Consider the following 19,753-nt stretch of genomic DNA (forward strand, 5'->3'; position numbering starts at 1 on the left):
TTGAATAAACTTTAGAAATGGTTTCTGTGCTAGTGAAGTTTAGAACAAGGACATTTTCTTTCTCTTTGTATTTCTTGTTTGGTTTCTTGGAAGCCCCATTTTAATTAGCACCAGTCTCTTTGTTTTTCAGATCTGTCTTGTTCTTCAAGATGGTGACATCAGGCAGAAGCTAAGTCTATACAGCTAGTTTTTTTAACCCATTGCCCATCTGTCTCCCACATTTAATTGCACGAAGAGAAAATTCTTAGAAAGAACACTCTTCCAGTAGAACCATAAGTAGCTCAACTAAGAACTCCAACCAGTGAGGTGTTCTCTCCAGCTAACAATACCATAGACCAAAAGAGCTGGGAAAAGCTGCACCAACATGGGAAGTCTAGCCCATTCTGCTAGGAACCGATACCCCTTTCAGCCTCCTCCACCGGTCACATCCATCTCCCACCAGTTTCCTGTTTTGTTCTTTCTAAACCCACAACCTTTTAATGCTGCTGTTTAGATGTAATAGAGGTTTTCTTACGGTGTGTTGGTGGTGGGGCCATAGGCAGTGCGAAGACCTTCCTGGTTGGCCGTTATATTGTTCTCCTGTGTCTGTTCTAGCACTCGGGGATAAATAGTTCCAATGCAGAAGTGCTGGCTCTATTCAATGTGACTGAGGCGGACGCTGGGGAGTATATATGTAAGGTCTCCAATTATATAGGGCAGGCCAACCAGTCTGCCTGGCTCACTGTCCTGCCCAAACAGCAAGGTAACAATGCTTTTGTTTTTGTTTTTGTTTTTGTTTTTTGTTTTTTAAAGAAAGCTGGATAATAGAAGCTGAAAAGACTTGGTGCTTTGGGAGACTGCAGGCAGCTTGTAGGATAACTCTGGTGGCCTTGATATATTTATAATAATCTTTCTTTGGTGATGCAGCTGGTATGATGCCAGCAGCCATGGAAAAATGCCCACAATGTTCAAAGTGCTTGCTCTAATCTTTCCTAAAGATTTTCCTTCACCCACGCCCGGTTTGGAAGTCATTCCTTCTGGTTCATCTTGTTGGGACTGCACATTTCGCATCATTACTGCACAAAAACACCTCCATGCCTATTGAATTCGTTGTGTTTGCATATCACCATAGTTCAAACCAGCTTGTACCCCCAAATTTTTAGAGAAATACCGGCATAATGTAAAATGTCGAACAAAGTATCATTTCCTTGTTAATGTAACCGATACGGATGAGATGCTGTCCTTGACCGTGGCTATTCCAAATCGGAGGGCAGTTCATCTGAAATGAATGAATGAACTGCTGGATGCTGTTGAAAGCAGAAGGTTGACTTTCTTAGTTTGTCATGACCCACATTCAAATGTTTATAGGTAAAAAAAAAAAAAGCCTGGTTGCATTGCTGCCAACATCATGCTTGCTTCCATTTTCCTTTGATGCGGTGTAGTTCAAGATGGTTATGCAGAAGTAGAAATAACCAGAGCCTGGTGAGCCAAACCTTTTCCATCTTGGTTGGGTCTTGCCAACCTTATCTTCAGTGTTTTGTTTTATAACAAAACAATTTAAGGAACTGCCCTTTTCTCAAGGTGGGAATCTGCAGCCAACAGGACCGGAACCCAACAAAGCCTCTTGGGCTCTACACTTTCGGAAAACCACCCCAAATCCAAAATAAAGAAAGAACAAAGAAAACGGATGTCTGTGGGCTGATTTTTCCATGCACTTGATTGTGTGCATGTCTAGGCGGTGACGTCGGTGTGGTGGCGGGTCTGTGGACGTGCGCTGGTCACTGTCGGTCCATGTCTCTTGGTTGTGGGCTTTGTGGATGGGCTGCAGTCGGAATCTCCGGGTGGCCCAGGACCTGCCGAAGCCCCTGGTGCGACGCCTCGTGGTTCCCTGGCCCCCTCCACAACCACTCCTGTGTCTAGCCTTTTCTCTTGCTTCCCTTGTTTTCTAGGCCGCCGGTGTTAATACCACGGACAAAGAGATTGAGGTTCTCTATATTCGGAATGTAACTTTTGAGGATGCTGGGGAATATACGTGCTTGGCGGGTAATTCTATTGGGATATCCTTTCACTCTGCATGGTTGACAGTTCTGCCAGGTATATACTACTCTTTCCGTGGTTTTTTCCCTTTTCTTGGTTGATTGCTATGACATTAACACAGCTTCTGTTCTTAAAATGGCCCTTTTATCCCTGCATAATGATAAGAAAATGTTTAAAATGATCCCCCAGGAGTAAGAAAGCTGCCTTGGGACTTCAGTGACAGTGAGATCCCACACACACAGTTGGAGTAAAATTTCACCCTTAAAACCTAAAGGGATCTTCTTGTATTTCCAAGTGAGTCACTGAGTCAGTGCGCAAATTAGCACATACCCTTTCTCTTAAGGAAGAAGTTGAAATTACTTTGTAAAATTCAAAGTAATTTTGTTCTCAGTTCCTCCACTTTGCTAAAATTTTAAGCCCTCACCTGTGTTTATTACTTCCATTCTACTTTCTATCTTTAACAGGAAGTAAATAGATGACAGATGTTGAGGTGCCTGGTGAGAAGTACCTCTGAACACAGGGTATACAGAAGCAGTGTGTGACTTACCTTGGGAATAAGTGGCTTGTTGCATGTTGCAATAGAATGGCCTGCAATTTGCTTTTACTGCAAAGCATGCTCCTGCCGTCTTGGGCTTGATGTTATTTCTGTCCTACAGAGAAATCAACATCACTGATACTCTGTTGCCTAAACATTGCTACTGTCTAATCTTTAATTGATATCTCTGTCCCAGGCAAACTTTCTTATTAATCACTGTCTACTCTAATGCATCTGCTTCTTCGTCATTTCCTTTGTGAAACTGCATAGACTATGGTTTGTTAGCTCACGATGTTCCACTCCAGTTATTAATTCCTTGTTTATAGACTACAGTGCCTACCTGCATGCTTATTTTTTATATCTAGTAAAAATTGAGCATTTTATTTTGTGCTGTGCTGCTGAGAGTTTTGACTATCTTGCAAATATTTTTCTGATTAAAATGTATAAGCTTGAAGTAATTCCATTGCATCCATTTTTCCTTTTGTCGTGAATTTGCGCTGTGAATATTTGCATTGAAACAACTAGATGCCTTTTAGGTGAAATTTGCTTTTACTTGCAGTACTGCATTTGCTGAGTGCCTAATTGGCCCTTCTTAACCAATTTGCCTGACAGTACTGGCATGTTAACTAAGAATGCAATCTGAGAAAACTATTACTTTAGAAATACGCTGCTGGTAGACTGACCACTGAAGGGTAAGGAGAGAGGGAACATTCTCCAGAGTTTATGTAGGAACACACTGAATTAATTAATCATGTATATACACATATGCAATACCATTTACATTTTTTTCCTTGAAAAGTTACAATGGCATGTCAGTATAGCCAGATACACAAAAATTTAAGCAATCATTGATTAAGGAACCTTATAAAATTTTTATATTATGGACATAATGATTCTATATTCTTAGCAATTCAGTTTTTAAATTGAATGCATTTGTTTAGTTGAATAATATGCTGGATTCTATTAAGGAATTCAAAATGTTTTTGGTCAGCCTGCTAGATGATTATTTATTTCATTTCATATGGAACTGTGTTCATCTGGGGTACATGTCATATTTTCCATGAGAAAAGCCTGTCCAGATAAGACAGAAGCATTGCCCCTGTGTCTTCAGAATTAAAAATGGGCATTGTTTATATTTAAATGCTTTAAATTTGGTTTGCATCTTAGACACCCACGAAAGGGAATTGCTTTGCTGTGGGTGCAGCTGGTTGCGCTGTGGTGCCCATATTCCTGGCAGGATCTGGCCTTGTAGCCTGCCGTTTGTTAGCTGATGGTAGATGTCACTGGTTTGCAGAGGCCTGCTGACGCTAGATATAGTGACGACCTGGGCCCTGTTGGTAAAGTGAGAACTGCTAGGTTAGTCACCTGCATTTGGTAGAGACCCTTGGCAGGCTACCGGCCCAGGCCACTCTGCATTGCACTGAGTTATTTGGGAACGGTTGTCTTCTTTTGACTCCTTTAGTTGCAGTATGATACATCAGCCTGATGTCTAACTCTGTGGCCTGCTTATCTATTCCTCTCCCTGTGATCTGCAATCTAGCTCCCATAAGAGAAAAGGAGATCACAGCTTCCCCAGACTACCTGGAGATAGCCATTTACTGCATAGGGGTCTTCTTAATCGCCTGTATGGTGGTGACAGTCATCCTGTGCCGTATGAAGACCACGACCAAGAAGCCGGACTTTGGCAGCCAGCCAGCTGTACACAAGCTGACCAAGCGCATCCCCCTGCGGAGACAGGTAACAGAAAGTAGATAAAGAGTTTGAAGAAATTTATCCCTCCCTCATGACCCAGCCAGATCTTGGATCTTTCCCTCTGCTTTGATTTGATCTCCTTCTTTGAGCGCTGATATGCACGTGGTTCTAACAAGCCGCTTGGTGGCAGTCCAGTTTGCATTGGAGGGGTGCAGACTCAAGTCGCCAGGCATCGCTGTCACCTACCGGAGTCCCATCCCAATGGCAAGAAAGGACAGGGGTGTGCAAGTCAGAGTTAATCGGCAGGAATGGAAACAACACTGGGGGAGGAAGTGCCCTCTGAGCACGTTTGATGACACTTAACTCTTTGTGGCATAGGCCACTTTTGTCCCCTGAGATCTAGTGCTTTTTTTTGAGACGGGCATGAATATTCACATGGAGCTCTTGCCACTATTTGGGAAGGGGCTATGGTTCTCTCTGACTGACTTTTTAAAATCAAGGTCAGAAACCTATGCCGCAGAGACAAATCCGAATTACTGCTTAATTTAAATTAGCCCTTGGTGAATTTTGGCTCAACCTCTAATTCTTGGAATAGAATTTTATACATATATTAAGTAGTTGTTAGTGTTTCACAGGTGTGGCTGTTGATGGTGGTGGGGAGTAGAAAGAATTTTATATGAAACTGGCAATAGATTGTTTCTAACCTCATGCTTGGTCTTCGGTGGTTGATTTTTGCTTGGATGTGGCTCCTGATGGGTTTAGTTTTCCTTTGGGGAGATGAGGCAAGATAGAGCTCTGGCCTCTGCCTTTAACCAAAGCCCTGCCCAGGTGGCTTGGAGAGGAAATGCTTTGAGTCTTTCCTCTTCAGAAGGGCTTTCAGAGCAGTGGCATGGGAAGGTAAATGAGGGCCAAGCTACAAAAGCAGTTGGAACTTAGTTCCCATAAAAGCATTTTTTTGTTTCGTTTTTGAAACAGCCAGTAAAATGCCTAATTTGCTGGTTCTATTTCAGTTGTGTATTTAGGTAGAATTTACTAGGTGCTTGTTCAAGTTGTAGTTTCCTTAGTCCTAATCCCAGTGACTTGGGTTCTGTGGGTGGGGTCAGGAATCTGCATTTTAAACAAGTCTCTGGTTGATTCTAAAAGGCACTTTGAGAAACACTGGGTTAATCCCAGGGCCTCGGGTGGCCAGCATTTTCTGGACCGGGCGTTAGGAAGGCTCGGGAGCCAGGTGGTCAGCGGTGGTTTTGGCGTGGAACTGGCTCTTCTCAATCCAGCTCCAAGCCTCGGTCTGAATGGGTCCTTGTTACTTTCTTTGAGGCCATGTTTCAAGCAGGTCTTTTTTCATGAATGGTGAGGATAGAATTTGGAGTGTATGTCAAGGGCAGGCCGTTGACCAAATGGTGCCGAGAGCAAGGAAAAATAGGGGCCCATTGGGTCACTCCTGCCACTGGGAATGCTGTTGTCTTGTAAAATGACCCCACTATCATCCCTGGAGCCAGAGAAGCAGAAGCCGAGTACAGTCGATCAGATTGAAATTCTTCGAGCCAGCTGCTGCTGTGACTTTGAGCTGGCATTGCCCCCCTCCCTCCACACCTTTCTTACCAGTTGCTTCTGGGGAGCATTCTTAGAGCCCCCATCCCTGTGAATCTTGCCTTTGGGGGCTGAAAAAAGGAATGGCATTCCATCGCTATTATTTTTTTCTAGGAGGGGAAAATCCTCCTCTTGGAGCAAACCTGTAATTTGACTTGGCCAAGCCGTTGTCCCTTTATCATTTTGTCATCTTTTTTTATCTGCAACATTAACACTGTTCTTTTTCCTCTTCTTTTTCCTAATACAAAAGAGGCAGCACCCTTAAAATTCCCTTGACTTGACCGTGGTCATTTGTGCTTTCTTTTCTCTCTGCCCACTGGCCTTTCTTCATCATCGTAGGTGGTTATTCCTTCTAAACTCACCTGTACCTGAAGGAGGCATTGGGGACCCTGCTCCTTTCCTTCCTCCCTCTCTCCCTTCCTCCTCCTTTTCATCATCAGAATTGGCTGACTCCTTGGTCTGAGCCAGGTTCCATGTAAGACATGACCTGTCACATTCTCCAGTGACACCAGGGTTATTGGGGGCCTTTATTTGAAATATAATTGCTTTAGATTTCTTGTGGGTCAAGAGTATAAGAGAGAAGCAGAGGAGGATTGACAGTCCCAGTCGCTCAGGAAAAATAAATCTCTGGAAGATGAATGTAGTTGGGGGAAGGGTGGGCCACCTCCGCTTGTCATGTGTGTCAAAATGGGAGATGCACTATTTGTTCTTCACGAAGAGCGCTGCACCAGTAAGCCTGGCTCCTTTGATGGAGAAGGGGATGCCTATTGGACACCTGGATAAAAGAGGTTTAGTGGCCTGTGGCTGGAATGAAAAGCCCTAGAAAGGCCTGCAGATATGCTGATGACAGAGAAAATACCATAGGGAGGCCAAGCTGCCTTTACCTGGCGACAGGTGAACCTGTAATCAGCCGTCTCAAGGATGGGTTGTTCCTAGGCATTTGTGAGGCCACTTGTCATTCTGCATTGGCCCAATCTCCTAAATCCCATGGGTCGAAACTCAAGTGTCTTCAGGATGAAGCCTGAATTTTATCTTCTTGTCCCCGCCCCTAACCCTCCCTGCCTCCCCCCCCAAGGACCTCACTCACTCACTCAAGTCAACCATTGTTCTCTTTTTAGAATGAGAAAAGCTGTTTTTTGATCCTGTTGTGCGTTTTTCTTCCCTGACATTTACCAACCTGCATTGGATTTACTGTTGTAAGACGAGCATTTCTGTTTATAGATATATTTTAATCAAATAGTTTATTATAATCAAGTCAACATAATCATAATATGTGTGTATATTCTTTATCCTTATATATTTTTTGCTTTTTCTTTTTTTTAAAAATTGAGGTAAAATTCACAGAACATAAAATTACCCATTTTAAAGTGTACAATTCAGTGACATTTAGTACATTCACAGTGTTGTACAACTTTGGTATTTCATTTTTTGAAACAAAAATATTTTTCTCCAGTACCAAAGAAGAAATTTGTTGTGAACATTTCCCAATAACCATAAATTATTTTAGGCTTTGTATGTGCTTTGATGCTTGGGGAAAGAGAAACGCCTTTTTGGTCGGGAGAGACAGGGGGTGCTTGGTGTGTCTGTCTCTCCTTTGACATGGTTCTTTCCATGTCAGATACATGCGAGGCGTTTGCTCACCTTCTCTTACTCCTTTGGCACCCGTGTGAAATGGGACCATAGCAGCCAACCCAGAGAGAAGGTTCTTAGTGCGTGTATTAGTTCTTGTACAAATCTCCAGGGCTGCGGCTGGACAGCCAGTGGTCACTGTTGAACAGCCTTTGCACATCTGTGAGTTTAAAAGAGGGCTTAACTTTCTGTGTTTCCCACACATCAATTATTGGGGGGTCAGGGGGAGGGAAAGAAAACGGAGGATGTGTGTCAAGGAGGCATGTAGTGTTGCTGGGTTTACTGAATGGGCTTTTCAATGAGCATGTCAAGTTCTTTGAAGCTTCCCTAGGCCAGCTGGAGAGTTCAACTGTCTCATGTGTTGCGTGGGAGACCCCCACGTGCACACACGCTCACACTCTCACCTTCTCCCACCCCCATCAACGTCTCAGAAGGTGTTGCAGAGTGTTTCCCTTCCCCATGCCGACCGCTGATGCAGGTAGATGAAAACCCAGAGAAAAATCAAGGGAGACCAAGGTCGTCTATTATAACAGTAGCCTTTGAGGTAAAAGACATGTTTTTGAGGACTTTATGAGCAGGACAAAGATGAGGGGCTCTTGTGTGACTCACGAGCCAGGCCTTGGGGCTTTTGTATTAATGATCATTAAACACAGTGAATTCCAGGAAAGGAAGTTCCACTTTCTAGAAGCTCATTTACTACCCAGCAGCTGAACATCATGATCTCGGAACATTCTCTTTATTTTGGTCAATCAGATGGTGTAACGAAACCCACTGATTCCAGAAAATAACTGGGTAATTAGTGTGGTCACGGATGGCTGAGCTGGAATCTGCCCTCCGTGGGGTGCCCCACCTCCTCCCCTGCTCCCATTTGCTCTCCTCTCCTCCCAGCCTCTGACAGACTCACCAGTTCGACTAAGATCTGACCTGGATTTGGGCGGACATGATCTAACTAAAGCCAGCCTGCCCAGGGCTGGTCTGTCCTTGCTCTAACAGTTTTATTCCTGGAGTCCTAGGAGGGGTTTAGGGAAGGCTAAGGGAGAACAGGAGTGTCTGATCAACCTTCTTGCCTAATTATCTGAATTTTGTTGTGGAGCCAAAAACACCCCGAAACCCAAACTCAGAAACCTCTTGAACCTCAGTCACCCGCCTGAAGGTGGGGAAAGCATTTTGTCTGCCCATGGGAGTGTGGGCAGTGCTTGGGCAGAAGGATGGTTAACTCCAGAGCCTTCTTTTCTGGTTGGGACTGGGAATGTGGCTCCAAGGCTTCCGAGACAAACGGTTTCTCTGGTAGACTGTGGCCCGAGACCATGTACCAGTCCTCGGGAATGAACCCAAATCCTCACTCCTCTCCCAGGACATCTTTGTGTCTGTCTGCTCTGTTCTCTGCAAGGCTGCCTCTAGCTGTTCAATCTAATCTCTTCTAAAGAGAGACCACTATTTCTTGGTGGCCCTTTAAAAAGGAAAGAAAAAAAACCACTTCCTTGCTTAATCTCCCATATGTACTGTGAAAGAGACGAAAAGCACATTTAGTTAAAAGCTTGATTTATGGCACATGGTAAAGAGATTCCGGAAAGTGAGGAAGCTGAATTAGAGATTGAAATAAATGCGAAAAGAAAAAAAAAACTGCCAGGATTTGGGAATGGAAAAACAGTTGAATAGAGAGTTAGCTTTTATTATTTTTAAAAATGTATCACTAGCAATAAAATATTTTGATATTAGTTAAAAACAGAAACCAAGACTTTGCAGAACGATATCTGATAGGGAAGCTTATGGCTGCGCAAAAGGAAAAAAAGGAGGCAGGGGGATAATCTAACATTGCCAGAGAAGTAGGATTTGAGAGATGGGCAGCGGGAATTACTTGAAAATTGAGTTGAAACATGGCATTCCATGGAGGAATTGCCTGCAAGAGATCGAGCAAAGCCCTTTAAACATGTTAGCTCTCTGAGTAAAACGGTGAAGGGAAAGCCAGTCGTATTTTACAGCCCCAGAGGGGATTTAAAAAGCATAGTAAAAATGCATGGAGGTAAAATTAAGATATACCTCACTAGATAGAGAGAGAGAATTCTGTAGTTTCTTATACTTTTGGCATTTTCTTACCTTTTTTCCCTTTGTGTTTTTACAAAAGTATTTTTCAGATTGCTGCATTTCATCTGAGCCTATTTAATAGTAACAACATTTCCATAATTCTTTCTGTAAATGCTTTTTTTTTTTTTTTTTTTGTAAATAATAATCACAGCAACAACAAAGTTTGCAAAGGTTTTCAATTTTCAAAGCTTTCCCATTGAAACCTTGTTGAGACTTTCTGGCTGAGGGAAGGTGTGTTCATGTGAACTTTTGCCAGGGATTTGTGGCTGAAGATTCCTTTTGGGTCAGAGGTTAGCTGCAGAGCAGTTAACTTCAGACTGGATATTAAGTTTTTCTGTTCCTAAACAGCCCCTAAGCCACGCTCATTGTTAGGAATGGCTATCTCCCGCTTTCTTCCTGGATTTTAATTTCTTGGGCAAAGCAGTTTGCTCTCTGGCTCTCTGGAGCCTCAGCCCCTCCTGGGTGTGAGCAGAGGGCCTCATCTTCCAAATCAAATGCTACCCATTAAGGCATATCCTAAACAAAGACATTTCCCTCGGAGAGAAGTCCACAGTCAGTCCCGAACATCCGCAGGTTTCCTTTCTTCCCAGTTTTACACAGTATGCCAGTTTCTTAGGCTCGGAATAGCTCCAGGCTCCAAACCCTCCAAGGTTACCCACATGGTCCCTTGGTCTGGGCAGCAGATGATTGTAAAGCCGCTAAAACGATACCATCGTGTTGGTAGCAAATATTAACTGAGCTTTTACCATGTACCAGGTATATATATAGCACCACCGCTTTCTGGGTGTCACTTCATCTCACCCTCCCATTACTCTGAGGCGGGAACCGTTCCTGTCTCTTTCTTACAGAGAAGGAAACGCAGCCTCAGGAGGTTAAGTGATTTCCTGAAGCTCAAGCCATTAGTCAGCGTTGGAGCTGGGATGTGGCCCCAGGTGGTCTTACCACACAGCCCCACGTGGCTGCAGCTGGTCAGGGTACAGCCTGTCCACTAGAGGGTCTGACCGGGACACCTGCATCGAATGATGCCGAGATGCCACCAGACCCAGGCTGGCAGCAGAAGGAGGGGAGGAAGCAACACTTGTCATTTTTAACTCATTTTAGAAGTTAGTGTATTTCACTTCCAGTAAGACTCAAGTGTATGTCCTCTGTTTTCTTTTCCCTCTAAGATCCTTATTTCAAAAAATATTTTTAGTATTTAAGAAAGTACTTTTTAAAAAAACATTAAAGGAATACATAGACATGGTAATAAAATTCAAATGGCCTAGAAAGTTGTGATATAAATATTTTCTAACCCTTTCCCCAACTCCTAAACTCCCTCCCCAAAGGTAACCACTGCTAAGTCCTTTAAGTATCCTTCCAGAAACTTTAAAAAAAAGAAAGCATGTTTTCACTCCTGACTGTGGGAAGGCTTCTTTCCCACATCACACTCTGTAAGTTTCAGTGATGAGAGCAGAGGATTTGCAGAGACAACACACAGAAGCTCAGGCATGCCTCTGCTTTCCAATTGTTAACTTCACCCCAAGCTGTCTCCCACAGTGATTTTCCAGTTCGGTTCCCCTCATCTCCATTGAGCACAGTATACTGTGCACGCAGAGTGCAATTCTGTGACTCTCCGGGTCCAGTGGTTACGGTCTACACTGCTGGCCAGACGGAGGGTGTTCTCGGCTGTGTCATCTGCCCGACCTCAGCTGTTGGAGGCCTGAATTGTCTCACCTCACTGCTAAGTCTGTTTTTCCTAGTGTGGTTGGATCTTCTTGCTTGTGATCTTCAAGCACAAGTTCTCACCACAGTGAGTGGTGATTTTTTGCCTGGACACATGGAAGAACTTTCCAGAAGACCTTTTTTCTTTGAAAACACCAGCCTCCCAGTGTCCTTTTGTGTCCACGGCACATGGCCTTGATGCAGAATGAGTTAGGTGTGCCTTAGGATTTGGGGAAGTTCTTTGGCCAAGTCCATTTCCTGTGGAAATCTTGATGATGCTTCTGAAAGTTCCTGGAGCTGATGTGTCCTGAGGATGAGGTTGGCTGTCTGCTGTGAGGTTCGATACCATGGGAGTCTGTGGTCACCTCGAATAGAGAGTTGGAGAAAATGGATCAGCCAGCTCCCTGTACTCATTGGCATCTGGCCTAGGAGGAGTCCTCTCTGGTCCTTGTGATCAGTGGGCAGCAGGGGTGGATTCCAGAGGTGTGTACACATTTACCTTCTTGTCCTCTCCTGCTTGCTTCTGTCATTTGTGGTGCAACGGGACACTTGGGTGTGAGGCCTGAATCTATCCATGAGGCCCCTTGAGACTCTCAAATTAATGGTTCTTCATTTCCTTTTTTTTAATTAAACAATTTTTTTTCATCCAAAGTACCAGCAACTAAAGAAAAAATAGATAAATGGGACCTCATCAAAATAAAAAAAACCTTTTGTTCCTCAAAGGACTTTATCATGAAAGTAAAAAGATATCCTACACAATGGGAGAAAATATTTGCAAACCGCATATCTGATAAAGGATATCCTATATATATGAAGAAATTCTTCAACATAACAAATACAGAACCCAATTTAAAAATGGGCAAAAGACTTGAACAGACATCTCTCCAAAGAAGATATACAGATGGCCAGAAAGCACATGAAAAGATGCTCAACATCATTAGCCATCAGGAAAATGCAAATCAAAAGCAGTTCCTCAGAAAGCTAAACATAGAATTACCATATGACCCGGCAATCCCACTACTAGGTATATACCCAAAAGAATTGAAAGCAGGGCTCAAACAGATATTTACACACCCGTGTCCATAGCGGCATTATCCACAATCAGTTGCCAAAAGATGGAAACATCCCAAGTGTCCATCAACTAATGAATGGATAAATAAAATGTGGTATAGCCATACAGTGGAATATTATTCAGCCATCAAAAGGAATGAAGTCCTGATACATGTGACCACAAGGCTGAACCCTGAAGATACCATGTTGGGTGAAAAAAGCCAGACACAAAACAATTAGAATAAGCAAACTCATGAAGTCAGAATCTAGACTACAGGTTACCAGGGGACGGGAAGGGGTTAGGGAATGGGAAGTTAAGGGTTAAAATGTACGGGGCTCCTGTTTGGAATGATGGAAGTGTTTTGGTGATGGGTGGTGGCGATGGAAGTGCAACATTATGAACGCAGTTAACAGCACTGCGATTAAATGTGATTAAAGGGGAAGTGTTGGCTTGTATATGTGGTAACAGAATGACAGAAAATCCACAGAAATGCACTGCACAGGCAATGAACCCCAGGTTAAACCTTGGACTTTAATTCATAATACAGTTAGAAAAATGGGCTGTCATTGACTGTGGCAGATGTTCACACCAATGCAAGGTGGTGGTGGTGGGGTGGTATATGGGAGTCCAGTATTTTATGAAAGATTGCTAATAAAGGGGAAAGTTTTTTTTTAAACTATGCTCACAGTGGCAAACATTGCTGATAATACCTGCACAGTAAAACTTAGGAATAATTTCTCCTGTTGAAAGAGTGCTCGGAAGGCTCAGAAATGTGTGCATGTAAAAAGACAATAGAAATTCTGCTTTAAAAGCTGCCTACTTCTTGATTTTGATACAGAAACCAACTTCCTAAGATTATTTCTTTCCAGTTCATTCCTGGGTGTCTTCTCGGCTTCCTCCCTACGGTAAGGGCAATCTGGGCTTGTACAAAGGAGAAGACCAGGGTTTTCTTAATAAGAAGTGCCCAGGGAAATGCAGGCCATCTGATTCTCCTGGGAGAGGGGTCGAGGTCCCCCTCATGAACGTCCATCCCAACTAAATTTGTTCACCTGGACCCGACCTTTGCCATCTCAATGTAAATGTGTTTGTAAGCACAGCTGGGAAGTACCAGTGAGCTGAGCAGTTGTGCAGGAGACAGAACCAAAGGTGGGCTGGTGGGCTGCTTTGATGGGTCGTGTTGATTGTGTGCTCCAGCCCTCTTGGGATAAAGCCCTGCTCATGGCTCAGAATAAGGTGTTGTCCCAGCATCCCGCAATCTGGCCAAATTTGTGTAATAAGCCTCAGACATGACCTTCCCATGGGCACCTCATGTGTTTTTCATTCCCTGACACCAGCAAAGGGAAGACAATATATTTAAGAACCATTTTGTCAGATGCAGAACCAAAGTGGATCAGGGAGGATGAAAAAATAAACTTGAGGAAGCCCCACCTGCTGCTGGGTGGGAGAGGAGCTCTCCCCTCGGATTGAATAAACGTGTATTTTTCTTTCTCTTCACCTTTCATCGTGCATGTACAACCCACTGGTATCTGAAACGGAAGTTGACAAGTGGTAGCCTGTTTCCACCTACTGGTGTGGACATCGGCAAGTTCCTAGAAGGACTGGGGAGGAGGAACAAAAGTTGTGCTTCTGGATTGGAAGCATCAGTTAATCAGGAGAGTGGCCCCAGTGCTTGGGTCTCCATTACCTTGGATAAAGGGATTTGGAGAAAACAGATCAGTTTGCTACCTGACTATCACATTCAAATCCTGGATCTGTTTACTTGGGTTATTCTGCTTTATGTTCCAAAAGACAGAAGGAACACTAAAGAGCTGATTTCCCAAATGTTTTATTCGAATTGCATAAGCGCAGCACGGATGAATGATCTGCGTAGATCTGAAGATGCTCGTTTGTGTGCAGGTAAAAAGGCAGCCATAAAGCGCCCAGTTGTGCTCAAGGGGCTGTCTGGAGGAACTATGAAGACAGGAGTTATAACTTGCTTTTGATCAGGAGCTGTATAATATTACTGTTTCAAAACCTAATCGTAGGTACACATTACTTGGATGAAATCTAGTCCTGCATAGGAGGGAGAAGAGAGGAACTAGAATCCAGTGGTTTTCATTTTGGTCCCTAAGTTCCTGGCCTTGGCCACTCCCATCACCCCTTCCTTTCTAAGCATTGCTACTCTGGCTGGGCTCTGGCGGGTTTCCAGGCTGCTCAGGTGGAGCCAGGATTACATCTGTGTCTTTGCATTTTGTATCCAGGTGTCTGCTGAGTCCAGCTCCTCCATGAACTCCAACACCCCGCTGGTGAGGATAACAACACGCCTCTCCTCCACAGCAGACACCCCCATGCTGGCAGGGGTGTCTGAGTACGAATTGCCAGAGGACCCCAAATGGGAGTTTCCAAGAGATAAGTGAGTACTTCTATTGGGAACTTCCCTACTGGAGTCGTGGATAGAATTGGGTAGAGTGGATGGACATTTCCACAGTGAAGGGCATGCTGTGGTGATGTCCGCAGGAGTACGTGGGATTGGGTTTCTTTCTAACCAACTCCTGGAAAAATAAGAGACTTGATTTTTTTTTTTTCTTTTGCAACTTTCAGAACAGAGCTGCTAAGCCATGGCTCATACCCAAACAAGAAGGTATCTGATTACCATTTTTGTAATTCCAAGTAATTCACATCCAGTCAAATAGAATCAAACAGGTGAAATCCAATTTATAAAACCAGATCTGACATTCCAACTCCTGGTGACTAGAGCATGACCATTGTGTCGTTCATTTCTTTGGAGAAATGAAGTGCTGTGTATGAATTGCCTCAAGAATCTTTGCCCACTGTTGCTGTTTTCCATGGTCATTAATGCGACAGCAGGTGGACTAGCCTCCTGCGTGGGACCTGACATCTGATTTCCTGTGTTCTGTGATATTTTCCTTAGTGGATGTCAAAGAGGTGCTACATCTAGGTGTTTAGTCAGAGTGTGACCGCCAGGGCTCCGAGGAAAGGCATTGCTGGGAGCTGTGTATCTGTTGATCTGGCTTGGAGTCCATGCTCTTTGGGCTCTTATCAGTCTGGGTTTGATTGTCACTCCTGAAAGTGAGGGTCATGGTCCAGTCCTCCCAGGGTGGAGCACAATTCTTGGCCCCTATGAGTTTCCCATTGCCCTCTCTTCATGTGTGGGTAACCCGGGAGCTCTGAACTGCAAACCACCTGAAGACGGGAATGTCAGCGGGACAGATCTTGGGCTCCTGGCCTGAGGTCCTCAAGGCAGGGACCAACCCCAGACCCACCTGGAATGAAGTGGGATGGTCCTTGAAGGGTTGGCAGCTCACTTCTGGGATACCTCTGGAAGTGATTAGAGTCTGAGTATTTGAGAGTACTGGGATGTGGAAAGGCTGGCCATATTTCTGCACCAAATAAACTGGAATAAATTTTGACTTGCTTATATGTAGCTCCCCTCTTTGCCTTGATATTTGAGGCATCTCCCAGAGATAATCTGTCAAAGAAACATTTAGTTACCACCAAAGGGGTTCATAAACAAATTTCGAAATAAAAAAGATAAGCATTTCCAGAGACTCTATTGGACAAACTCTATTGGGAAGGAGAGGTAGCTTACGCGGCACTTGTAATTTTGCTTCGGGTGACACCATGCCAGTATTGTTTCCTGACAGCCAATTTAGAGATATTAATGTACACCATAAGCTAGATCCAAATAGTTATGCGAGTATCACTCAAAGTGCTAATGGAAGTAAGTTTCAGTTTATTTGTATACTTTACAGCTTATTGGGTACTCGTACTAGTGATGCCCCAGAGAAAATACAAAGAATGATTTCTTTACTGTAAAGTGTGGAAAAAGGGGTGTTTCTCACAAATGCTCCTAGCTCCTCAGTTGGTGGGTGATTTTGCCAGTGAGCAGGTTCATATGTACATTCCTCTCTGTAAATGACCTGGGGCGTTGTGGTCATATTTTAAGAAATTGCAGTTCCTGGGTTCAGGCTGTAGTTCTTGCCACCTGTGATGCCTCAGTCAACAGTGGGAGTCTGTGTGAGCCAACCTGTTCACTCCCACCCGAGGGATACCCCGAGCATGGAAACTCTGAGTGCTTGACATTTCAAAACAGTGTTTCCCACAAATGTAGGTGGAGCAGATTTCCAATGAATGAAATCTATTTAGAGGCCGTTTATTAGATCAGGGGCAGAAGTTATACAAAGAAAGTGTTGTTACACTTGTCGTGGGCAAGGCAATAGGACATAAATTAGCCATTTTTCCAATGCAAATGTTTATTTTCTGCCAAGATGTAAAATTAAATTTTACTTCTGGCTAGAAACACAGTGACCTCGGTATAGTATACGCTGCCCTTGGTTTTTATGTTGAACCTTTTCAAACCAATGTGTACTTACTGTAAATACTGTTTACTGATGGTAGCTCAATGCCATGCTGCATCATGCCTAAGTTACAAAACCACATTCATAAGTATTCCAAAGACTTCTTCATTCCATTGGTTTTCTGGAATGCCTAAGGACAATATATGGCTATTACTGTGACGTACATAGAGTTTCCAAGCTTGGCAATTGAGTTTGTTGTGTACAGTTTGGATTTCCTCCATTATTAATTTTGGGTGGTCATAAGGATTTTTGAACTGTTGTGTCAGAAAAATATTACTTCCCATTTTCTAGCATTTTCTTTTTCCTTTAGTGAAAAATTAGCGATTCCTTGCAAATGTGTTTAAGATTCTTGTCATGTATCTTGGCAAGGAACGTGACCGTAGATCCGCTATTTAAATAATAGCGATTTTAAAGCCATCCCTTTGCAGGGACAAAAAGCTTTAAAAAAGCTTTTAACTTTTTTCTTTTGAGACATTCTAAATTCCAAATATTTAATTGGCTCAAGATCCAAAAACTCCTCATCGTTGGCCCTTAAAAAGCCAACCACCACCTTGCTAGCAAGGATACCATGAAGAAAATAAATCGAGAATACAAATGTCAAATATAATCACTGTTCCACCAGTAATTGACATTCTCTAAAACGTCACTAAGAAAATAATCAAAACGTGTGTGCGCCTTAAGTCTCACTAGTTCCATGTGATAAATGCTCCATGCTTTAGCAAGCTGCTGACAGGTTTTTATATTTAGTTCTGGCGTTTCACTCGCCACACCCCTTCACCAGATGCCTTGTGTTAATCCCCTGTTTACACATTTAGGCTGACGCTGGGCAAACCCCTGGGGGAAGGTTGCTTTGGGCAAGTGGTCATGGCTGAAGCAGTGGGAATCGACAAGGATAAGCCCAAGGAAGCAGTCACGGTGGCTGTGAAGATGCTGAAAGGTGAGTGGGGAGGAGGTGGGGGAAGGAGTGGGGGTTTCTCAGCAAAAATGTGCCTTTTGTGGCGTCTGAATTCAATCATGGCGGGACGTCTGGAGCCCCTAGTTACCCAGGGCTTGAGAAGTTTTCAGTACCAATCAGTGTCCTGGACAGACTTTATCTTGAGCTGAATGTACTTTTAAAAGAGAAAATTCACTTTTGTTAGAAAGTGGTCACTTCCTAGGTTGTGTGATTCTTCAGCGCCTTGTGAATGACCATGTTCTGTTTCCTTTAATTGAGGAGAAATTGACATAACATAAAATTAACCATTTAGAAGTGAATAATTCAATGGCATTTGGTACATTGACAGTGTTGTGTGATAACCACCTCTGTCTAGTTCCAAACATTTTCATCCCCTCAAAAATGACCATGACTTTTCATTCCGTTTGTGCTCCCATGTTGGATTCAGGACCCAGACCTTCATTTAATTCTCTAAATTGGTAAGTTGGCATTTGGAAGTCTCAGCGGAGTGGAGGCCGTGTCTTCACTTTTGCTAAAGGAACAAAGCAGATGTTTCGGTTTGCTAAAACTGCCAGAATGCAATACACCAGAAATGCACTGGTTCTTAACAATGGAGAGTTATTTAGCTTACAAGGTGCAATTCTAAAGCTGTGAAAATGTCCAAATTAAAGCATCAACAGGAGGATACTTTGCTGAAGAAAGGTTGCCGGCATCTGGGACACCTCTGTCACATGGGAAGGCACATGGCTGGTATCTGCTGGTCCTTCTCTACCGGGTTGCGTTGCTTTCAGCTTCTGGCTTCAGTGGCTTTCTCAGCTTCTTTCTTTGGGTCCTTGATTGCTTCTCCAGGGCTTTTTCTCTCTAAGCTCTCTGGGCTTTTTCTGTTTTTTACCCTCTCATAAAGGACTCCAGTGAAAGGATTAAGACCCACCTTGAATGGAGTGGGTCACATCTCAGTTCAAACAACCTAACCAAAAGGTCCCACTCACAGCAGTCTGCCCCCACAGGAATGGATTAAAAGAACAGGGCCTCTTCTGGGGTACATAACAGCTCCCAACCAGCACAGCAGATGCGACACTGGTCTGGGAGAGCCACTTAGAAAGCTAAAAAGGAAGTAATAGGATCAGTGCTGATGCAAAACCTTCTGGGACATGTAAACTGTCACCTCGAGATGTAAATATGTCTGTGTTAACCTTCAACCCTGCTTCATGTCCACATCCAAGGAACTTGAAAAACTTTTAACCATGATCTTAGTCCTCCTGCGTATTCTTGTATTCTTGTATGAGATGAGTTACAGGGCACACTCACATTATAAATGCTATGGTAGGGATTACAGGAAAGGAGATGGCAGCCCCAAGCAGGCTTTTTCCCCACCCTTCCTGGCACCTAACAGAGAGGCTGTCCTGGGGATGTGGGGTGCCTGACACGTTGGGAGTTAGATGTTTTCCCTTCCTTCGTGGGTCCTCATGGGAAAAATCATCATGTGCCTCCGAAGGGGAAGTAGCAGGCTGGAGATGGTCAAGAAATTAATTTTCCAGCTCTTGATCTGTAACAGTTTTCAAGGAAAGCTAGGATGTTTTGAGGTATTCCTGACCTTGGGACTTGATGCCTAGGAGCAGATGCATCTCTCTGATGGAGGCAGCCTCCTGGTCCCTGCCCTGTGCAGCCTGGGCCTTCCTGTGTTCCCTTACCGATGGGGCAGGTGCCCCTCATAGTTTCATTAAGCAGAACCAGCCAGCCACAGAGCCCCTGGCTACACACCAGGGTGTGAGAAGGCCTGGGCGTCACATCTGTGTTGGCAGAACTTCTGATTTTGTTTAGGGGCCCCCGAGTTACCTTGATATATAGCAGAGAGGAGGTTCTGGGGGTTCTGTTTCCCCCCACCATGCGAAGGCCAGCCTTCCCCTCTAGGATGTAGAAAGACACTGGCCCCAGAGCCTTGTGGCGTGCCCTTCGTTGCAGCCTAGAGAGGAGTACATCCCGGGAGTGTGCGTGTAGGTGCATCTCCCTCCATGTGGCAGGATGTTCACTCCTCTAGGTGTATCAGGGTATATTTTGCACACACAGAGGAAGGTTCCTCCTTTAGGCACTTGTGTTTCTCTTATTTTGTGTGATGCTAAAATGCTTTTTGCAACCTGGTTCCTATCCGTATCCCTATTTCA

The 19,753-nt window shown here is 44.0% G+C and overlaps 1 protein-coding gene across 12 annotated transcripts in view; it reads left to right on the forward strand.

The window, feature by feature from the left end:
• FGFR2 (fibroblast growth factor receptor 2) overlaps positions 1-19,753 on the forward strand; it is a 100,101-nt gene that overhangs the window by 63,266 nt on the left and 17,082 nt on the right. For 3 of the 12 annotated variants that reach the window (XM_037805428.1, XM_037805432.1, XM_037805436.1), the window contains 4 exons: positions 595-742; positions 4,092-4,294; positions 14,540-14,691; positions 17,473-17,594. In XM_037805428.1, the coding sequence (XP_037661356.1) occupies positions 595-742; positions 4,092-4,294; positions 14,540-14,691; positions 17,473-17,594 (625 nt within the window). Of the gene's footprint in view, positions 1-594; positions 743-1,928; positions 2,074-4,091; positions 4,295-14,539; positions 14,692-17,472; positions 17,595-19,753 lie in introns of all 12 variants that reach the window. The other 9 variants (XM_037805431.1, XM_037805435.1, XM_037805439.1 and 6 more) reach the window with 4 other exon arrangements.

The sequence above is a fragment of the Choloepus didactylus genome, chromosome 15, assembly GCF_015220235.1.
Source record: "Choloepus didactylus isolate mChoDid1 chromosome 15, mChoDid1.pri, whole genome shotgun sequence".
NCBI lineage: Eukaryota > Metazoa > Chordata > Mammalia > Pilosa > Megalonychidae > Choloepus > Choloepus didactylus.